Genomic DNA, 22,860 nt, shown 5'->3' with positions numbered 1-22,860 from the left:
ATATTTCTTCAACCCTTTGTTACCTATTCCGCCAGGATCTTTTTTGTATTTTGGGCTGTAAAATTGTGTAAGAGTAAGTGCTTTTGGCTTTTTTCCTTTGTTACTTCATCAATACCTCAGATGTTCAACATACATGTGTGTAAGAATGTGTAATAACTAAGGCTGTCAAAGTTAAAGCTTTATTAACGCATTAACCCACAATTATTTTAACGCCGCTATTTTTGAACCCAAGATTAATGTTTATAAAAAAAAAAAAATTACCAGAGCTCTTGGGGGCCACATCAAATGACGTGGCGGGCCACATTTGGCCCGCGGGCCATGAGTTTGACACCTATGCTAGAGGAAAACAACATCCAGCTGAACTGCATGGTGTCAACAAATTCTTCTGGCCTTGGCCTGGCAGAGATCTCAGCTGGTATGTTGACAGTCAGGTACTGCGCCTGATTGAAGAGCCTCAAGCACTAAACAAAAGGTCGGTGCAATTAGAGACATATAACAACATGGAGATACGTTGAGGAATCTATCTGGACAGTAGAGACAGACAGAGACAAAGACAGGCAGAGATGAGTATTGCAATGAATTACAGTTATTAAGACAATAGAATGCCTGAAACATAATACAAAGTATCCTATACATACCCAATTACCTGAAATCTTGTCATACATACCTGAAACAAAATTGAAGAATGTGAGACAGACAGACAGAGAGACAGATAATTATTATAATGAAAATCTTATAGACCTTTTCAACTCGACAATATAAACATTCTAATGGCCCCATTTTTGTTTCCTGTTGCAATGTTGTCAATGGTGTCTCCGCGGAGTCCAGCCTGGGTAGGCCACCAACCAGCCCAGGCGTGGTTTCTCTGATGGCGGATGATTTGCGTCTCAAACTGTCCGCAGCGGATGGTCGAGAGAGGAGGAAGTGGAGTACGCGGGACCGGAGGCCTTTGGTGCCGCGGAAGTACTGGACCTGGAGAAAGACCTGTGTCTTCATAGGGGCACCATCGGTAGAGATGGAGGACCCTTTCTCCGATTCCTCGCCTGGCGTGTCAGGCCTAGCAACCCTGACCCCGCGAGATGTAACCCTGGAGGAAGAGAGACAGCAGTCCAAGTTTAGTTTTCTCTTTCCCAGGCTGATGGCATCTTCTTCAGGGAGGACCCACGTGGCAAGCCAGACATGCTGTGCCCGGGCTTCCCACCCATGGATGCCTACATCACCAGGGGCTAGGTGGTGTCCCGCATCAAGGGCCTGACTTGCTCTCACTTGCCTTTTACGCAGGTGGAGGGTCGGGTCCAAGGTTTGAGGACTGGCGTGCCACGGCTGGATAAGCCGCTGGCAGCAGTCCTCTGCCCTGAGATGATGTGGCACCCGAAGCAGAAACCGATGCCAAAAGGGAAATCGGCTTGGCAGATGGCAGAATGGGCCGACAAGGCATACATCGCCGCCACGCAGAACCTGGCCGCCACGACCAATATCTCCCAGCTGTCGTCATTCCAGTCAAAGCTGGTGACGAGGCCTTGGGGGCTAGCCTGCACCTCACGCAGCTGCAGGGCATAGCCTCGGGCAAGCTCATGGCGCTAACCACCTTGATCCATAGACACCTGTGGTTAAAGTAGTCTTCTCTGGAGGACCGGAGAGCAGGGAGCGACCCAACGTGAGGCGTCGCAAGGCCACGGCCCGCAGCGCGTCCCACAATGCTCCCCAATGCGTTCCGCAAGGCTTCACGCAGCGAGGGATGGGCCCAGCAATGCTCTCCGCTTCTGCGGCGAGCCTAGCGCCTCTTCCTACCCTGCACTTGGATGGGAATAGGGATCCGCCAGCAGCTGCTGAACGACCCCCGACCCTTGCCACCAAGGTGTCTGCCCCTTAAGGCAACCTTTGTTCTATCTCAGGCTCTACTACTACTGATTGATTGATTGAAACAGATTGCAGAATGGGTACAATACAGTACGGGCGGCTCAATACACACAAATACACACAAGACCAGAAAGACTTTCGTCTAGTTTACATCAGGGTCCCCCATTTTCAATTCACCATAACATTTATGACATACACAACATATACAGTACTGTTACATCCAGACATTTATGACATACAAGATATACAAATATACAGTAGGCCTACTGTTTATTTACAGAGTTTCAAAAAGCGAATACATTTGAGGGGGAGGAGATGGCAGTCCTGACTGAGCTTGGTAGGTAAAAGTTAATCCACGGAAATGTATTCAATTAATGTTAAAATATAATTGATCTGTAAATAGGTTGCATGTCGGTTATCATTGCTATCGCTCTCCTATCAAAGGTCGATTAGCTACGTTCCTCTATGAGAATTGACCACTGACTATCCAGAGATATGAAAAAGAGACTAATCAGCTCCTTCTCACTTCCTGTAATTTGACACGTGAGCTACACAAGGCGCGGCATTGGCAGGTTTACTGCCCCCATCCCCCTCCCATTTTATGAGATTAGAGCGGGCACAGTGACACTCCGATGAGATATGTGTGGAGCTTTTGGTCGTATAATGTGGCTATTATTTTCTTTACCGTTGAAATATAGGTAAATACCAGACGTTCCCCACTTCCCTTATAGGTTGAAGGTTAACGATAGCGCCAGTGTAAAGGTCCCACCCATTTTGAAGACCGGAACTGTTCCATTGTCACCCACCCCCTGCCTGTAATGCGTTATCTTTTCTTATTTACTGTCTTTCGTACATTTACATATAAGTGGGCGGGATATTATTGCATAGTCTCCTCTTTGAATTTCGATTGGTTTAGGTTCACAGATGTTCTGTTTTTGATTGGCCAGTGCTCATGGGAATAGAAAACAGGAGGGGCTCTGTGAAGGATGATTTCCGGCGCCGCTATATGTATTGTTTGGTTTGGACAGTAACGATTGACGAGAGTCCCCTTAGTTCAGGTAAGGTTATTATTTCTAAAGTGTCAGTGTTAGCATCAAACAGGCTAGATAATTATGATGTCACTTAACTGTAATACAATGTATATTGTATATTGTAATTGTTAATATTATGTGTAGCTTCAGCCGCGAGAACCATAGAGCGGTGAGTAACGTTATGTCTCGAAACAAGTGTGTCAATAGAGCACTGATCGCGTACTAGCTGTCCCTGCGTCCGGAGGTCAAACAATGAGCATCACACATAATAGCTCTCTCTCTATCTCTCGGTCTTTCCTGTCTTGTGTCATGTCATGGTATGAGGCAAAGTGTCGTTCTACAAGCGATAGATTTCTAGCGTACGTTAGATATTTATTTCAGCATAATCGAATACGCTAGCTAGCCACAGTGCTGGGACAGCAAGGTGTGCCTTGTCCTGGCTGGAGGAAAGACAGCAATTCGATTTTGTATTAATAGCAAACGCTACGAACTAGCGATAGATCTACGTATATCTAGCCATGTATAGTAGTAGGCTATAATGCTGTTGTATACTGTAGATTAACGACAGTGACGTCAACGCCAACTAACGTAGTCGTAATTAGTTGAAGTGAAGTGTACCACGGCCGTTGGTTAAATGCAAACGAAGGAAGACACCCTACAATTTTGTGTTCTGTTACACTGACTAGACCTTGCCAGCTGACTGTGTTTACAACACGACCAAACAACCGTGCCACGAGATTTTCCAGGGAACTAACTGTAAGACAACACCCCAGGGGTGCAAATAGGTTCAACTATGTCAGCATGATCACCATGGACATACTACACTCTTCTCCTTGAGGCCTGGGTAGTTGTTAGCGCCATGTGTTTATATGTAGGTCTAGGCAGTTACTACTGCCATGTGTTTGTATATATGTGTTTATGCAGGCCTATTTGGCTGCATTCAAAACTGAATGCACATTTTGCTTCACCTTTTTGCTGAAGTCTGAAATGTCAGACTTGTCCCGTTGGATCCATAGTGTGCTGTAACTTGTAAGTCAGGCTTAATGTTTTATGTTTTTGGCTAGACTCTCAAGGGCAAATATGATTGACCAGCATAGCCCTATTGGTTAAGCAGTTTCTGTACTCTAGCCTAGAGTTTGTGCAAGTTCATATTGAGACAGGACGTGTTTTCCTCTGTTGCATTCATACAATGCAAACATTGTAGCATTCCTCTAAAATACACTTCCCAAGGCCAAATAGAAAACTGATTTCATGCTGAGCAGAGAAGGGTAGCAAATTGATTTATGCGTTGGTACCATCATGGCACAGAACATTGAAAGATTTATCTAGCATCTATCCCACAGATCATAGGGTCGATTGTTGTTGTGAACCTCATGGCCCAAACTGGTTGTGTTCACAACACTAGGCCTGTGTCTCCCTCCTGTGTGTGTGTGGGTCTGTCTTGGCCAGGGAATATCAACACTAGCTTCATTGTTAGTGGAGGACAATGGGAAAGCCCTATATGGATGGAGGCACTGTTGGTCCAAGCTAGAATGCTACTGTACCAACTGTCCAGAGACCTTAGCAGTTGTTATTGTGTTATTACCACATTGCTTCTGCAAGTCAGTTTACAGCTTACATTTGATCAACCTTACCTGATACACTTTCTGAAATGGTTGGACTGGAAGGACATCTTAACCTAAAGAGGAGAGGTTAGTCAAGCTTACCACTCTAGTTATTGCTCTTCAAAAAAGACAAAATATTTCAAGCACATTAGGAGATTATGAGTGGGAAATAGTCTGGTCGTAGCCTCGCAAGCCAGACAAATCTTGCATGATTTCACAACGTTGTGGCATGGCTGCTGGCTTTCTGTTGGAGGTGCTGCAATGGAAGTGAGACAAACACACAGACCATACGAGAATGAGCCAAACACACATTTGGCTATGTTACACTACGAGTTAGCCTAACCAGTAACCACAAGCAACACTTTATTTTCTTTGTGACTGATGAAAAGCTGGCATGTTACTGTTGGCTAATCAACAGTAGAGAGAGAGGATATGAGGTGGTTGGTGTCTTGTGTAGCTCATCCTCTCCTCAGTATCCTGTTAAGTGACAGTCCTACCCTCTGTAACACGATGACGCTCCAACCTCAGACTTGGACTGATCTGATTTAATACGTACAGCAGTTTTCTCTGCCTGCTGGCTCCAAGGCACTAACGGCATGGATGTGGATAGTAGAATGACATGGGACCAAACATCCGTCTGATTCAAGCTAGGGATGCACCGATCCGACTTTTTCAGTCCCGATACGATACCTGGGCTTTGGGTATCGGCCGATATCGAGTACCGATCCGATACCCATTGTTCAATTAATAAACTGTATGCCTCACTGTGTGGAAGAGACTGGGATCATTCTTTTGTGTAAGGCTATATCAGGCTTGACTTAAAACATTACTTTCCTAACTTAGTGAAACAAAATGTAACAAATTAACACAGATATAAATGTACTGAATTGTTATTTATTATAAAAAAAATAACAAATAAATATATATAAATAAAATTAAAATAGTCTCCGATACCCGATCTAGCTATTTTAGTCATATCGGATCCGATATCAATATCGGATTGGTGCAGCCCTAATTCAAGCATCTTTGATCTTTGTTGTTATTGGTATCGGCTGACACCCAAAGCCAAAGCCCAGGTATCGGGACTGAAAAAGTCAGATCGGTGTGTGCATCCCTATCTTTTAAATAGGGTCAGGGTGCCAAATAGGTCTATTTCAGGACACTGCTATTATGGGCCTATATTTACTAGGCCTACCTAAATTTTTCAAGCAGTCAAATGCTGCCAAGGCCATGCAAAATAAAATGTTTGGTTCCGGTTGCCGACCGACCCTGCCGATTTAGGTGCGCACCAAATTTATTTGATTATTTTTTATTTTTTCAATAAAGTTTAGTTAAATCTTAGTAAAAAGTGCAGTCCATGTCAATAATGAGAATATATAAAAAGCAAGTATTTCACAATATTTCCACAGCTCTCTGACATCAGGATATTTAGTGAGTAGTATTTAGGTGTGGCATTTTTAATACTACTACCTTTGTACACTGTACTTTTGTAGTACAGTGTCTTTGTATTTTAAGCTTTAGTATTATGGATATTAAACATGATGGCAGAGTACATGCATCCATGTTGTCGTGAACATTTTAACAAAAAAAAATTCCCTATCCATAGTCGCCGTGGGAAAAAATAAAATAAAATAAATTCCCTACCTACCCATGGCCTTAACTGACAACCAACAGGAACCAAACTATTTATTTAGTTAGGCCCAGCATGTAGACCTATCTGTTTCCATTACTTGTAGAGATGAGTCTAATTATAAATCCATGAAGAAATTCAGTGACTAGTAGGGATGGGTACCGAATTCGGTACTTTTGAGGTACCGAACCGAAACACGTCGGTACTACCGAGTATCGAATCAAGTGAGAAACAGATTTTTTTTTTTTTTTTTTTTTTTTTTTAATTTTTTTTTTAAACTTTTTTCTTTTCATGTCAACGTTCACACGCACAATATATGCTTACCTAGGATTTGACTTGATTCAACAACAAAGCAGTCGGAGCAATGACAAGCCGAAAACTGTCGAAATTGTAGTTATTTGAAGTTTGGATTTTTTTTTACGACTGAGGTAGGTAAATTAAATTTCTTGAGACTAAAGTACCGAAAAAAGGTACCGTTGGGTACCGGTATCGATTCACAGGTACCGGTATCGGTTCAAATGTGAAAGGTACCCATCCCTAGTGACTAGGGATATCTCTCATTTTGAAGACACCATTCGAGTGAATGATGCATGGAAAATGGCATGCTGGCCTAAAACACCTATAGGCCTATTATCAGCAAATTCAGTGCTTTGGTTAATTTAGCCCATCAGTCGAACCCATGGCTATTGGCTAACACAGGCCGCATTGCATTTTGACTTTGAGTACAATAAATGTTTGCTGCTTTGTTTGTTCGTCAGCTATACACAGAGTGAACTACTGTCGGCTACTTTGCATTCCGTCAGCACTCAGCAGTTGTAAAAGTCTGCTTCTTTTGAGGCTTGTTGTGCGGCTCTGCTTGAGTCGTCGGAGTGGGAGTGGGGAATCCAACGGACATTAGCGGGGCTAAGCTAGGCTCCGCTGCCCGGTTTGTGTGCACAATGCACATTGAATGAAGACTGTTGTTAGACTCCGTTGCATATTGTGCCCATGTCAGCTGAATGGGTCTGCAGAGAGATGTCGGTGAGGCTGGATGGAACTAGCTTGCTCCATCTCCGCTGGCACGCTGCCGCTGCTGTGCTGTAGATAAGTGGATGTAGTGTGTGCGAATTGCTCACAACAGCAGCAGGAGAACTAATGACACACTTTCTGTTTCAGGTAGCCTACATGTTTGTGTTATCCTGGGTACGACCCCCCTCCCCCACCCCCCTGCTTCTGTTTTTGAAGACATTGATTAAAGGTGCTGTAAGTGATATTTTCTTTGTTAAAATAAGTGTTAAATAGCTCTACATTCATATATAGTGTTTGGCCAGTCACTCCTCTTTGCAGTAAACAGAAAATAAATTTTTCTGGTATCCCGTTCCCACTTAATCCAATCAGGAGAGAGAACCTTAGATATATATATATATATTTTCTTTTTTTACTTCTGTCAAATATCTTGCAAAGCCAAATTAACTGGCAGATTATTTTACTTATTTCAAGCACATATTACACTAGTTTTATTTTCTTATTTTTGTCAGACCATTTTTGCAGTATTGAGTTCTCTCTCCTGATTGGATAAAGTGGGAACAGGATACCAGAACATTTATTTAGTGTTTACTGCGGAGCGGAGGGACTGGGAGACCCACGTTACTGACCAAGCTCTATATCAGTGATCGCTGTTCGAATGTAGAGCTATTATTTTAACAAAAGAAAATAAACGCTTAGAGCACCTTTAACCCATTGAAACCGGGAAACACATTGTGTGTATGCAGGGCAGGCTATATAATGCATTTGTAGCAGGTGTTTTAGGTCTTAAGCTTATAATTGATTTCCCAATTATTTATTTAAATTAGGGCTATTCTTTAATGGATTCTGCACTAGTCATATAGGCATGATGTGCACAAATGTGTAGATTTGATTCCATAGCAGGAAGAGGTCCAGACCCAGAGTCCTGGGTAGACTTTGATGACCCTTGTAGTATAGTATGAATGGTATAGGAGTAGTAGGCTAAATGGGGTCGTGTGTGTGTGTGTGTGTGTGTGTGTGTGTGTGTGTGTGTGTGTGTGTGTGTGTGTGTGTGTGTGTGTGTGTGTGTGTGTGTGTGTGTGTGTGTGTGTGTGTGTGTGTGTGTGTGTGTGTGTGTGTGTGTGTGTGTGTGTGTGTGTGTGTGTGTGTGTGTGTGTGTGTGTGTGTGTGTGTGTGTGTGTGTGTGTGTGTGTGTGTGTGTGTGTGTGTGTGTGTGTGTGTAAGGAGAGTGACCATCTGGGGTGTTTGTCTATAATGCTCCTCTGCCCATTGTGATAAGATATTCCTTTATTGATCCCCTTGGGGAAATTCAGGCATCATAGCAGCATGGGGGGAGGGGGGGGGGGGTAGAGGTAGTAAAACAACACAGTATACAGGTAGTAAAAAACAACACAGGCAGTGTAAACAATTTGATCAATATGGTCAATATAATTTACTATCTGACTAGCTGAGGAATATTCACAGTGTCACATAAGGTGCAGTATGCATGAGGTAGTGTTATAATTTACTATCTACTGAGTATACATTATTCACAGTATCACGGTATCCACTGAAATATACATTATTCACAGTATCGCAGTATCACAGTATCCACATAGGGTGCAGTAAGCCTAAGGTAGTGTAGGTTGTCCTCCTTGGGTTCCTATAAGTCCCAGGTCAATGTCTGGTAGCAGTCGCTGTCGCTGCCCCCTGTTGTGGAGCCTGGAGGCTGCTAGTCGCTGCCCACTGTTGTGGAGCCTGATGGCCGCTGGTATGAAGGACTGTCCGAGACGGTTAGTTGAGTGTCGGGGGGGGGGGGGGGGGAATGAGTCTGTGGCTGAACGAGCTTCTCATCTTGACTAGCTCGTCGTAGAGGGGGTGGTAGGGGTTCTCCATGATGGCAGCCAGCTTCCTTATCATCCCCCTCTCTACCATCACCTCAAGTCTAGGTAGCTCGACTCCCACCACGGAGCTAGCCTTCCTCACCAGCTTGTTGAGCTTGTTGGTGTCCCTTGAGTTGATGTAGCCTCCCCAGTTCTGGGTCTTAACTCTGGTGTTTGGATGCAGGTCCAGACAATTACCAACACACAGGATATGATGTCACCTAATCATCCTCTGTGCCATAGACAGAAGTCCAGACTGCAGATCCACTGAAAGATTGGTATTGAAGGTGATTACGGCATATTCTAAAGGGCCCCTGTTGTAAAATTTTTTGTATTGCTTTCTTTTTACACAACGAGGGGATGGCTCAACACTGAGAAATTGTGAAACTTGTACACAGTGCAATTTCTGCATCAGCTGTGATAATATCTCTCCCTGTCGAAACAAGACATTCAGAATTTCAGCCACAATCAACACTATATTTAATAACGTCCATGTGAAGAGTATTGTGAAAACATGCTTGTACAGCGTGTCTTGTCTTGCTTGTAAACCTTCTCTCTTCTACTTAAAGTTGAACCTAAAATGTGTTTCTGACAAAAATCTTTAACATAGGTTTGATGTGATATTGCTGTATCTTGAGTCATATTTGATCTGCAACGTCTAGTTTGATAGTTTGATCAGAATCGGTATGCTCGTCAACATTGCTAGGTGTACAATAATTATCGTATTTGTACGATAAAAGCTGCTTGCTCGTTATAGGCACAAAACTGCCTCTTGAGAACAGGAATGCATAATCTGAGTGTTTTCTTTTCAGCAAAATACTTCAAAGACATATTTAGGGAACCTCAAAGACCTATATTAACTTGTTGAAAAGAACTACAATATTGGACCTCTTAATTGGTTGGTATCAGTATCGGCTATTAAAGCCTAATCAAACGAGTCCATAAAGAATTTGGCATAATTAAAACCATTAAGAGAAAGCTGTGATGCAGGCTTTTTTTCATATTGCAGATCTATTCAATTGTCGAGTATACTGTATATTGCCTACATTGGATTGGTTTGACTAACCTTAATGTTGGCTAACTGAAGTGTGTGCACTGTGCAGCTGTATTGAATATTGGCAGATACTCAATATAAAATTACTCACGAGACGAAGCAACTGGATCAGGAGATCCCTAGTGGGTTCCCTGGTATGTAGGCTACTTTATTCAAACTTGCTATTATTATTAGTTATTTATGGCTTTATCACATGCTATCATTAGGCTTTATTCTTGTAATTATTGTGCTATTGAGATCAAGGTTGTTCTTCTTCATTGAAATGAAATTGGCAGCCTTGGTCTAGGGCTGGACGATATGGCCAAAAATGATATCGTGATAACGATATCGATAACAATATCATATCACTCGATATTCGATATTATCGATATTGTTCTAAGTATAAACACATTTTTTTCTTTAAAAAAAACGAAAACAACAGATGTATGTTTATTTTGCAGCAATTCTTTGTCGTTGCCGCCATCTTTAGTGTTACAGCCCCTCACACTCCAGTTATCAGGCTGCAGCTGGTTTGAAAGCGAAAGTAAACAGGCTTCTCTGCTGGCTGTGGCTCCAGGGGAGTTGAACAGTTGGCTCTGCTCATTTCTTTTCTATCTTTTGGCGCTTTTTTGGTGGACAAACCACCGCACATGTGCACCGTGACTCGTGACTGGAGGAGACTAGCTCTGCTAGCACACATAGCCTACTGTGTACAGACGGTTTCAAACTGTATTTTAAATTAGAAAGCAAACAAAATAAAAGGACAAGAGAAAAATAAATCTCAATTTGGTCAGTATTGTCATTTGGACAAGCAAAGCAATTACTTTAATTTGCAGGCAAGAAAGACAAGTCTGTCCACTGTCTCTGGTTTTAAAACTGCCCTGTTGCAGGTAAAAAAACAACAAAAAAAAACGATATTTTTGTTCTCGATTTCTTTTTGATATCGGTTATTAAAATATATCGCGATAATTATCGTTATATCGCCTAGCCCTACCTTGGTCTATAAAAGATAAACTGCTTGTAGGCATAATGAAAAAGTACAGCCTATGCCGAGAAATAAAAAATATAGATTAAAATGTGTATTTGCTGACAGCAGTATAGAATAATCCACAAAATATGAGTTTATAGTGAAACAAAGTTGCCTCTTTATACAGTCCTAATCCATGTGAAATAGTATCGTTATACAGGTCTAATCCAAGTGAAATAGTATCTTTATACAGGCCTAATCCAAGTGAAATAGTGTCTTTATACAGGCCCAGGCCCAATCAAAGTGAAATAGTATCTTTATACAGTCCTAATCCAAGTGAAATAGTGTCTTTCTTTATACAGGCCCAATCAAAGTGAAATAGTATCTTTATACAGGCCTAATCCAAGTGAAATAGTCTCTTTTATACAGGCCTAATCCAAGTGAAATAGTCTCTATTCTGTACAGGCCTAATCAAAGCGAAATAGTATCTTTATACAGGCCTAATCAAAGTGAAATAGTCTTGTTATACAGGCCTAGGGTTGGGTACCGTTCACATTTGAACTGGTACCAGTACCAGTTCCTGGAATTTGGTATCAGTACCCAACGGTACCTTTTTTTGGTACTTAACTCTCTCTGTAATACTTAAACAAATATTTATTGCAGTTGTAAAGAATAAGATATTTCAAATTTAGAAAATGTTATTTATTGTTGTGACCTCACAAAATAAATCGCATGATCATGTATTGTGTTTTTAAATGATTAAATATCAACATTATCTGGCCATCTTCAGTAAATACTCCTCTGACCTCGTCTGGACTTTCCAAAGTCAAGTCAAGAGTAAACAGGTTAGGGCTGGGCGATATGGAAAAAAATCATATCGCGATAACGATATGATAATTTTATTTTATTTCTCGATATCGATAATTATCGAATTGTTATAAGTATAATTTTTTTTTTTTTTTTTTTTTAACAACAGATGTATGTTTATTTTGCAGCAATTCTTTGTCATTGCCGCCATCTTTAGTGTTACATCCCCTCACACTCCAGTTCTCAGGCTGCAGCTGGTTTAAAAGCTAAAGTAAACCGGCTTCTCTGCTGGCTGTGGCTCCAGAGGAGTTGAACAGTTCTGGCTCTGCTAGTTTATTTTCAATCTTTTGGCGCTTTTTTGGTGGACAAACCACAGCACATGTGCACTGTGACTCGTGACTGGAGTCTAGTTCTGCTAGCACACATAGCCTACTGTGTACAGACGGTTTCAAAATGTATTTTAAATTAGAAAGCAAACAAAATAAATGGACAAGAGAAAAAGAAATCTGAATTTGGTCAGTATTGTCATTTGGACAAGCAAAGCCATTACTTTAAGTTGCAGGCAAGAAAGACAAGTCTGTCCACTGTCTCTGGTTTTAAAACTGCCCTGTTGCAGGTAAAAAAAAAAAAAAAAACGATTATTCGATATCGATTATTAAAATATATCGCGATATTTATCATTATCGTTATATCGCCCAGCCCTAAAACAGGTAACAGGTAACATGGTGGGACATCTCGGTATCTGTACATAGTTATTTACAGGGCATATAGGACATGCTAGGTAGCTTAGGTAGTGCAATACACTGTTACTGTTGTTATACTAATTTAAAGTGACCTTTCCTTTTTGGCCATAAGTGTGGGCGTGTGTCTGCTCATGTTAAAGTGTTAAAGTGGCTGCTAGTGTGTGAGCGTGCACAGCGTGCACGCGTGTCGTGTGTGTGCTCATATGTGCTCAGGGACCGAAACTAAAGCCCGCCGCCCGCCAGGGGCGCTCAGTTTTTACCTTTGGCGCTTGACACTTAGAGGGCTGCCCGCCGTGTGGCGTGTAATCAATCAAGTTCATAACGATACTCTTATTTTGAAAATCTGTGCGGGTCTCATTTCCGCCCCAAGCGCATCTCCAGTCATAATATCGATGGCTCCGGCAGTTAGCAACAATTAGGTTCGTATGATACTCTTATTTTGAAAAAAAACGTGGCAACGAGTCATATCCGCCAGCCCTGCAGCGGGATACTATTGGCTAAGGGCTTCTGCTCGCAGTGCTCATGTCAACACAGGCAGTCTGCTCTAGTCTAGAAGAGCGGACCTCCATGAGCTACCGTTACTGTTTAAACAATGACCCAGTCAACTATTCACTTTTAGTTTAATACATGACGAGGCATTGTCTAACGGTATCTAGCTGGCTAGCTACTGATAGCTGCTGATATCAACAAATGCTCCAGCAATAGTCGACTCGAGTGCATAATACCTCTGTTCCCTCGTTAGCTAGCTTAGCTAGCTCACGTTAGATCTATCTGTCCCAGTAAACTAAATTGTCTTAACGTTATCTACCGGGTCCTAGCAGTAGCTACAGATAGCTCCTGATATCAATGTCTTATAACATTGATTGAATGCGTATTCTAGCTGAGGGCATGTTGAATGTGATTTGACAAAAGAACCGTAACGTTATAAATAGGGTCCAGCTGCATCGCCGGAGAATCCTTGCATGCTGAATGTAGGGTCTAGCTGAATATAGGGTCTAGCTGCAGGGCCGGAGAATCCTTGCTGGAGCTGGAGGCTACTCAAGTATACACACAGACAGTGGAGCTGTTTGCAGATAGCAAGCATTTTGACTTATTGCGTGGTGGCGATGTCTCGCAGATAATACAACTACAAGTATGATTATATAATATATATTTTATTTAAAAAAAAAATTATATAATATATATATATATATTTTTTTAATCAAAAAAATGTTGGCAGGTAAGAAATATGCTTGGCGGGTAGACTCTTCCCATCTACCCGCCACTGGCCGGTGAGTCAAAAAGTAAATTTAGCTCCCTGTATGTGCTTGTGTGTGGATAGATCAGTGTTCTGTGGCACTCAGTGTTCATTGTTCAAGGCTCTGATGGCCTGGGGGAAGAAGCTGAGCCTAAGCCTCTCTGTCCTAGTAGCTGGGGTTCGCAGGCGTCTGCCTGACCTCAGCAGCTGGAACAGGCTGTTATTGGGGTGGTGGGGGTCTTTCATTATTCTGCAGGCTCTGGATTTGCACCTCTTGTTGTATAGAACCTGCAGGGGAGGTAGTGCAATACCCGTGGTACGCTCGGCTGAGCGCACCACTCTCTGTAGGGCCTTCTTGTCCTGTGCCGTGATGTTTCCAGTCAAGATGCTCTCTACAGCTCCGGAGTAGAAGGACTGGAGTATCTTCCCCGATACTCTGAACTTCCTTAACACTTTGGCTGCCTAAGGTTAAATTCATGATATACCATAGATTGCCAGCACTATTTGTCTATGGAGAAAGTCCCCTTCTTTGCAGGGCTATAACTTTTTAAATTCTATTGCTACATTGCCATTATTAGGGCCCATTCAAAGTCCTATATGTATTGTTCATTGTGTAGCAACGTTAAACTTTTTCATTCACATATTCATAGTAAAGTATGGTCTAATGTATAAGTATGTTTTCATCTCTTTCTGCAGCTTTCTCCAGAACGTGATATATAGCCCCAAATGCATTATATTGATGATGAAATACAGTTTGATGGCAATCAGCGCGATATAAAAAATTCCAACTAGACGTACTTCTAGAAGTTACTACACGTCATCTGATGTTGACCGGATGGGCGAGGGGGCGTTTATAATTCCGTGGGCAGCGTTATACCAATCATCTAATGTGGGTCAAATGTTGATAATAGCAGTTAGTATCGAAGACGGTAACGTTACACGCTGAAACTCACCCCAGTCTCCGCGCGCCGTTGGGCGATCATCGTCGAGTAGAAATCTTATCATTATGGGATATATTTTTACCCGGTCCATCTCCAGCTCGTATAATGGTATATACGTCCAAATCATGTTGTTTATCGAGTTATTGCCAATCGATCACCGTGTAGCGTGACGAGCCAGAGTCCCATGAACTATAGCGAGCGCCCGGAAGTACTACGGTCGTCATGACAACCTCTATTCAACATCCTGTTTGGCGATTGCGCCGATCGGCCACCAGATGACGCTCCTGAACCGCCAGAGAGCTCAGTGGGTCCTGCTGGTGGATCTCAGGCCAGCGGAGGGGACATATGAATCCGTTCGCAGATTTTTGAAATATTGATATAAGGACGACGTAACGCGTCCTCCGGCAACTTTAGCATGGCCAGCAAAGACGTCTAAAGACGGGTCCCGGCACTCAAAGTGTTAACTGTCTCAGGTGGTAGAGGCGCTGCTTCGCCTTTTTTACGACTGTGTCTATGTGTGTTGACCATGTCAGATCCTCTGAGATGTGGACCCCCAGGTACTTAAAGCTGCTCACCCTGTCCACGGTAGCCCCGTTTATCATCAGTGGTGTGTGTGTCTCCTGCTGACCTCCTGTAATCCACGATCAGCTCCTTGGTTTTACCAATGTTCAGGAGCAGGCTGTTGTCCTGGCACCAGCGTTCCAGTACCTCAACCTCCTCCCGGTAGGCCTTCTCGTCGTCCGAGATCAGCCCCACCACCACTGTGTCGTCTGCAAACTTCACTATGGAGTTGGAGCTGAACTTGGCCACACAATCGTGTGTGTAGAGTGAGTACAGCAGGGGGCTCAGAACACAGCCCTGGGGGGACCCGATGCTCAGGGTGATGGTGTTGGAGGTCTGACTCCCCACCCTGACCGCCTGGGGTTTTTCACTCAGAAAGTCCAGTACCCAGGCGCTCAGGGCGGAGCTCAGACCCAGCTCGATCAGCTTGTCCACCAGTCTGGTGGGGACTATGGTGTTGAACGCTGAGCTGTAGTCAATGAACAACAGTCTCACATAGCCCCCCTTCTGACGGTCAAGGTGAGAGAGGGTGCTGTGCAGTACCTGGGAGACCGCGTCGTCAGTGGACCTGTTTGTCCTATATGCAAATTGCATAGGGTCCATATCACTGGGGAGGGAGGCACAAATGTGGTCCTTGACCAGCCTCTCGAAACATTTCATGACCACAGAGGTGAGTGCCACCGGTCTGTAGTCATTGAGACATGTTGGGGAGGGTTTCTTCGGTACAGGGATGATGGTAGACATCTTGAAGCAGGCAGGGACCACTGACTCCGCCAGGGATTGATTAAATATGGCGGTGAACACCGGGGCTAGCTGGTTGGCACAGGACTTAAGTATGCGTCCTGTTATACCATCTGGGCCTGCCGCTTTCCTGGTGTTCACCTGCATAAATGCTCTTCTCACACTGTGTTCCGGCAACAAGAGAGCGTCCCCGCCCCCCCGCGGTTGCCCCCCCCCCCCTCCACAGACCACAAAGACCCAAGAGACGGGACAGTAATATAAACATACCGTGCTCGAACCAATCGGCAATTAATACCACCTGAGTCATCACGTGACTATAAGTTGCCCCCTACCTGCGTGAGCTGCTGCGCTAAAAAAAAGTACAATGGGGCTCTATGTAGAAACCATGACTGACACTCCCCTGACTAAAAGTTGTTTCAAACGAAAATGGCTGGATGTCATTTTGCCAAATCAGCATGGCTGCGAGTGTGAGTCTTTCACCTTTTACACATCTAGCTTTGGCACAGATTTATTGTTTAGATCGCTAGCATGGCTAACAAATGCAAATATATTGTAGTCTGCCGCCCTGTTGTTCTGACCAGGATTACGTTCCTTTTGCCTCCTTGATGTGTGCAATCACTGAGTCTGACGTATACAGTGAACAGGTCTATAGCTTTGTAAAATCAAATTCCTGACTCAGTCAAACCGGTCTTCTCAGGTGGTTATTTGTTGTGTGGCTTTATTCTCTCTCTGTGTCTTCTCTCTACCACTGTACCCTCGTACAAGCAATTTACAAGGGTTAATCCACTGCTGGTTTGGCAGTGGCCTCAAGACAAACACACAGTGTTTGTGTGTGTGCGCACGCATCTAACCTTTTCATGTGCATGTTTCCTGTATAGTCTCACTTACTACTGCAATTCACAGGCTTTAACTGACCTATCTCAAACCCTGCCCGAGCTCTTTAGCTTGTTCTTCCTATCACAACCTTTTCCAGAGTGTTTGAGATGGCTTAATTCGCTGCTGGTTTGGCATCTGAAGACATTTCCTTCCCCCTTTCCCTCTCTAGTGGCTGTTGATGGACCATCCCTGTGAAGAGCCGGGGTTAGAATGGGACAGAGCACCTCGGAACAAGATGTCCAGGGAGATACCCCAGAGGTTAGCCCCCCCCCCCCCCCACACAACTCTTCCAGACTACATTGCATTCGCATGACTCGTTCAGGCCTACAAGCATGTTTGACATCACTTACCATCCACCCATCCATTATCAATACTAGACACTTACCATCTACTCATCCGTTATCAATACTAGACACTTTTCTCCTCCCAAGTGGCCCCCATCCCCCATGATCAATAACCACTGATAACAGCCAGAGCACTAGAAGCCTATTGGCCCTGCCCTAAGGCATAACAAAAAATATTGTTTGTTTCCTGTTGGTTGTCAGTTAACCCATTCCCTGCCACCACTTTGATCATCTTATACCATTCTCTGCCAGTATTGTAAGCAGGGCTCTACGCTAACCTTTTTCCCAAGGAGCACATGTGCTCCTAAATGAAAAAAGTTAGGAGCACAAAGAAATTTAGGAGCACCCAAAAATATTTAGGAGCACAGTGAAAATATTTCAAGTAACAAGAGTTTCTTTTTTTTTTAAATAAATGTATATTTGTACTGCGTGCATGTGTGTAAATTAGCTCTTGCTACAACCCTGCATGTTTACATTTTGTATTTTGTACTTGATGTTCATTAACATGTGCTGTCCCTATCAAATAAACTATCAAATCAAACTACTGCTACAAAAGTAACAGTCACTTAACTTTAGCTTTTGCCCCTTTTATGCATACCTATGCCTATGTTTTGGTTAGTGTTGCTCTTCTAGAAAAATAATCCTTTCAGGGTTGCCTATTGAAATACTGTACACCTCCAGTACAGAAACATTGTTTATGAGTTTGCGTGTCAGGTAGACCTCAGGGCTTGACGTTAACTTTTTGGCTCACTAGCCACTGTGGCTAGTGGTTTTCCAAAGTCACTAGCCACTCAGCATTTTCACTAGCCAAAAATCCCCGCACTCGCGCCCCCACCCAAAAAGTAATAAATATAGGTAATTTCTTCTTCACTAACCCCTGCTGGGGACAGTATCATTGTAATCATACTGCTACACGCCAATTGTACAACTGTGCTTCTGACTGTTGACTCCATTGTTTACTACTGCCTGCGACCAGTGACTCAGCCGCAAAAGGACCTCCAGTTGGGGCAACGGCTGACTGGGACAAGATGGAGGGTGTAGATGTGGAAGAGTTCTGTTGAACCTAGCAATTACATTGTTGCTCCAAACGCCATGAACATTATCATTGACACACCTATGCCTTGGCTGTGTTGAACCTAGCAATTATATTATTGCTCCAAACGCCATGAACATTATCATTGACACACCTATGCAGGGCTTGACGTTAACTTTTTGGCTCACTAGCCACTGTGGCTAGTGGTTTTCCAAAGTCACTAGCCACTCAGCATTTTCACTAGCCCTGGGCAGGTGGGCAGGTGGGCAGGTGTCAACGTCAAGCCCTGATTGATTGACAGTCGAGTCTGCCAATTACGTCACATCGCTTGCACTCCGGCTGTCCGAAGCTGCAGCTGGACCCTATTGCCCATCTCTGCTGTTGATAACGCTAGCCAAGTTATTATACACACAGATACACAGTGGGCCAGTGACTTTGGTGTAGGGGTGTAACAATGCATCGATCCTAAGGGGAAAATTCAACTGCATCGATTTGAAAATGTTAGAATCGATTATCGCAATTTTAATGTGTACACGTTATGTTATTGTCATGTCCGTTACAGCCAACACAACGACATAATACGCTACTGCATCAACGTTATGATTAACAAAGCAAGGCATTCGTTTAGTTGCATTACCGTTATATTACTATTGCTATCGATAAATCTAGGTGTTCTAAAATCTATTGCTATTGGTAAGACTATATAATAAGTTAGTGTCTCGGAAAACGCAGAGAGCCCTGATCGCAATGACGGAGTTTCAGGACGTAAACAAGCTAAATGAGAGCTTCCTATTGGTCATTTGCTTTATTTCCCATGAAACCAGTCACGTCACTCTACTGTGATTGGACCGTTGGCTTGAGTGCAAGGTGGGACTTGTAGTTTTTTAACGATTCTCAGCGGAGAGAAAAAGAAAAAAAGGACGACTGATGCTGTAATCTCCACTTGCACACTGTGCGCGTAATTGATTTTTCAGGTTCGCACACACATTTTTAGGGGCATATGCGAGCAATAAGTCGCACTGTAGAGCCCTGACTGTAAGTCTATGGAGATGTTCACCTTCTTTGCAGGGCTATAACTTTTTAAATTGTATTGCTAAATTGACATTACTATGGCCCATTCAACATCGATTATCAATCGTTCAGGATGTAGGAACGTTTTACTTTTTCATTCACACATTCTTTACGAAAATACCGTCTAGAGTATAAATATTAGGGGTGGGAATCACCAGTTTCATCATGATACGATACGATATCGATTCTTTGGACAACGATACGATATTTGCCGATATCACAAAGTCTCTCACGATACAATACGATACGATTAGATTCAGGTGCCTGCGATCGATATGAGATGATATCATATGCCCATTTAACACAATCAGTAACATTTAGATCAACAAAAAAAAGGTAATGAAAATATCATTTGACATTTGTATTTTTGAGCTCTTCCAGACATTTAAAGGAAAATCAATCTATTGTTTTTAATACAAATAGACCTCCTGTTCACTGTAAAGTGCCACGTTTTTATATATTGAGCTTTAAACTTTAAGCTAAATTTTTTGGAACTCAAAACTCACAACCTCCCTCTCCCAAACCGCTCCTACAACAATTTGTTGATGTTGCATGATCATGTATAGGCCTACATTTATTATGTATTATATTGTTTATGTTTAAATAACATTTAAACATCAAACTCCTCTGACCTCATCTGGTCTTTCCAAAGACGCGCGCACACACACACACACAGAAAGGGAGAATGCTATGCTGTAACATCTACACACACGGAGCTACTGCTGTTGTTCTTGGGCGGATATGAGACTCGCCACAGGATTTTCAAAATAAGAGTATCGATATGAATCGATCTTATTACATCGCATCGATCCGATTCGATTGTTGATAATTACATCGATGTATCGATCTGGATCGATGCATCGTCCCACCCCTAATAAATATGTTTTTATCGTTTTCTGCAGTATCCTAGAACGTGAGATATAGACATAAATGCATATATTAGATTATCAAATGCCGTTTGATGCCGATGCACGCTATATTAAGAATTTCAACTTTACATGGTCCTAAACGTTATGACTGATCATGCACAGGTGAACGGAGGGGGGGGGTCGTTTATAATTCCGTGACCGACGTTAAATGATTTATGTAGTATGGGTGATATATTGATCAGAGCAGTTTGTATCGAAAATGATAAACAAAAACGCTGAAACTCACGTCAGTCTCCTCGTACCGTTGGGTGATGAGTGGAGCAAACAGATCCTAGTTATGTGGTGGGGATCGAGGTGATCCATTTCCGGTTTGTATATTACTAATACACGCCCAAATCATGTAGATTATTGAGTTATGGCAAAGATCCATATCCACGGTGTGTGTATTGAGTCCCGTGACGATAAACGAGTGGCCGGACGGAATAGGGAGACGCACCGGGATCACAAGAGATCCACTTCCGGTTGCAACTTGCCGATCAGCCACTAGGTGGCAGTATTGAAGCGTTACAGAGTTGTGCTGGCTCACACAGCATCCGACAAGGCTCTGTGAGTGAAATATGAATACCATGGCGAAATTATGATCAGAATCACGTCGTACGCCGTTATTGGCAGAATTCGCATAAACTTGAAACCTGTTGTATGACGTTATTGGCGGAGAAAGGGTTAAGGCCATGGGTAGGTAGGGAATTTATTTTATTTTTTATTTTATTCTTTCCCACGGCGACTATGGATAGGGAATTTCTTTATTTAATTAAAATGTTCACAACAACATGGATACATGTACTCTGCCAGCATGTTTAATATCCATAATTACTAAAAGTTTGACTAAGATTTCTATGAAACTGTATTCAAATTTTTTATTTTTATTTTTTAACATCAAATTGGGTCGCACCTAAATAGGCCTAAGAATGCTGTATCTGGTGATCAGCCGACCACAGGCACACACTCAGGCTTCAGGTTGTGTTACTGCAGCAGTAGAAACTAGCTTATCTTAGCCAGCCACAGGAACTCCACTCCTTGTCTGAGTCACAGTCTTGATGAGCAAAATAAACTTGGCACGGTGTCGTCGAACTTGATAAGATATTCCTTTATTGATCCCCTTGGGGAAATTCAGGCATCATAGCAGCATGGGGGATGGGGGGGGGGGGGGGGGTACAGGTAGTGAAAACAACACAAGCAGTGTAAACAAATAAGTCAATATAATTTACTATCTAACTAACTGAAATATACAGTATTCACAGTATTGTGGTGGACACTAGATGGAGGTGTCTCACTTCAGAATGGACACTGATTGAGTGACAGGAGGGAGTTGACTTAAAGGGGAACTCCAACATTTTGGGAAATTAGCTTATTTAACATCTTCCCTGGAGTTAGACAAGAAGATACATACCTTTTTTGTCTCTGTGCGTGCATTTTAGCTTTGGGAATAGACGCTCCGTTAGCATAGCTTAGCTTCATCACTGGAAGTGAGTAGGGGCCGGAGCCTTACAGTGCCTTACAGTGTATTGCAAGGTCTGACATTGACCAAACTTGATATGCATGACCTTGGTGGGCTCTAGGTCAACTCCTGAAAAGGGGGTCAATGTCAGACCTTGCAATCAAAAGTTAGGGGGCACACTGAAATTATGGCAAGGGTTATTAGCCCCCTAACTTTTGATTGCAAAGTCTGACATTGACCCCCTTTTCAGGAGTTGACCTAGAGCCCACCAAGGTCATGCATATCAAGTTTGGTCAATGTCAGACCTTGCAATACACTGTAAGGCACTGTAAGGCTCCGGCCCCTACTCACTTCCAGTGATGAAGCTAAGCTATGCTAACGGAGCGTCTATTCCCAAAGCTAAAATGCACGCACAGAGACAAAAAAGGTATGTATCTTCTTGTCTAACTCCAGGGAAGATGTTAAATAAGCTAATTTCCCAAAATGTTGGAGTTTTCCTTTAAGGGTGTGGCTGTACCTTGGTTCTGTTGGATTTGTTTGGAAGTAAAGTTCAGAGACTCGATACTCCGTCTGCTCGTCTCATTTAATGATTATTATGTGGGTAAAGTATCTAAACTAAGGCATGCTATGAATATGTCAAACAACCGGAAAACAAATGACTGTATTAAGTATATTATAATGAAAGACAAAATGTGTGAATTTGAATTTCATCAGGCTGAAGTCAGTGAGGTGGAGCGGTTACTCCGCTCTCTTCCTGATAGTAAGTTAGCAGGCCTAGATAACCTGGATAGTAAAGTGCTGAGAATGCTGGTATTATAGCATCTCCTATATGTCATATTATGAATAGATGTTTGGATGTGGGTCTATTTCCAAAGATGTGGAAGGAGGCTAAGGTTTTTCCTTTACCTAAGGATACCAAAGCTGCTTTTAATGAGGGCAATTCTAGACCTATAAGTATTTTACCTGTCTTGAGCAAAATCATGGAAAAGTTGGTGCATTCACAAATTCAAGAGTATTTTGTTTCAAACAAGCTTGCAACAGATTCTCAACATGCCTATAGAGCTGGTCACTCTACTTCTACTGCCTTGATACAGATGACTGATGACTGGCTTAAAGCTATAGATAACTCTATGTTGGTGGGAGCTGT

General features: G+C 42.8%; 1 protein-coding gene across 1 annotated transcript in view; it reads left to right on the top strand.

The window, feature by feature from the left end:
• Positions 1-2,878: 2,878 nt before the first annotated feature.
• The window catches only part of pnpla6 (patatin-like phospholipase domain containing 6), a 134,262-nt gene continuing 114,280 nt past the window's right edge, over positions 2,879-22,860 (top strand). Inside the window, 2 exon segments of the mRNA XM_084318957.1 lie at positions 2,879-2,918; positions 17,068-17,156. Coding sequence (XP_084175083.1) covers positions 17,109-17,156 — 48 coding nt within the window. The 5' untranslated portion in view covers positions 2,879-2,918; positions 17,068-17,108.

The sequence above is a fragment of the Notolepis coatsorum genome (genome assembly GCF_963971535.1).
Source record: "Notolepis coatsorum genome assembly, chromosome: 7".
Classification (NCBI taxonomy): domain Eukaryota; kingdom Metazoa; phylum Chordata; class Actinopteri; order Aulopiformes; family Paralepididae; genus Notolepis; species Notolepis coatsorum.
The sequence above is the reverse complement of the archived record's forward strand: the minus strand, read 5'-3'. Positions and strand labels throughout refer to the sequence as shown.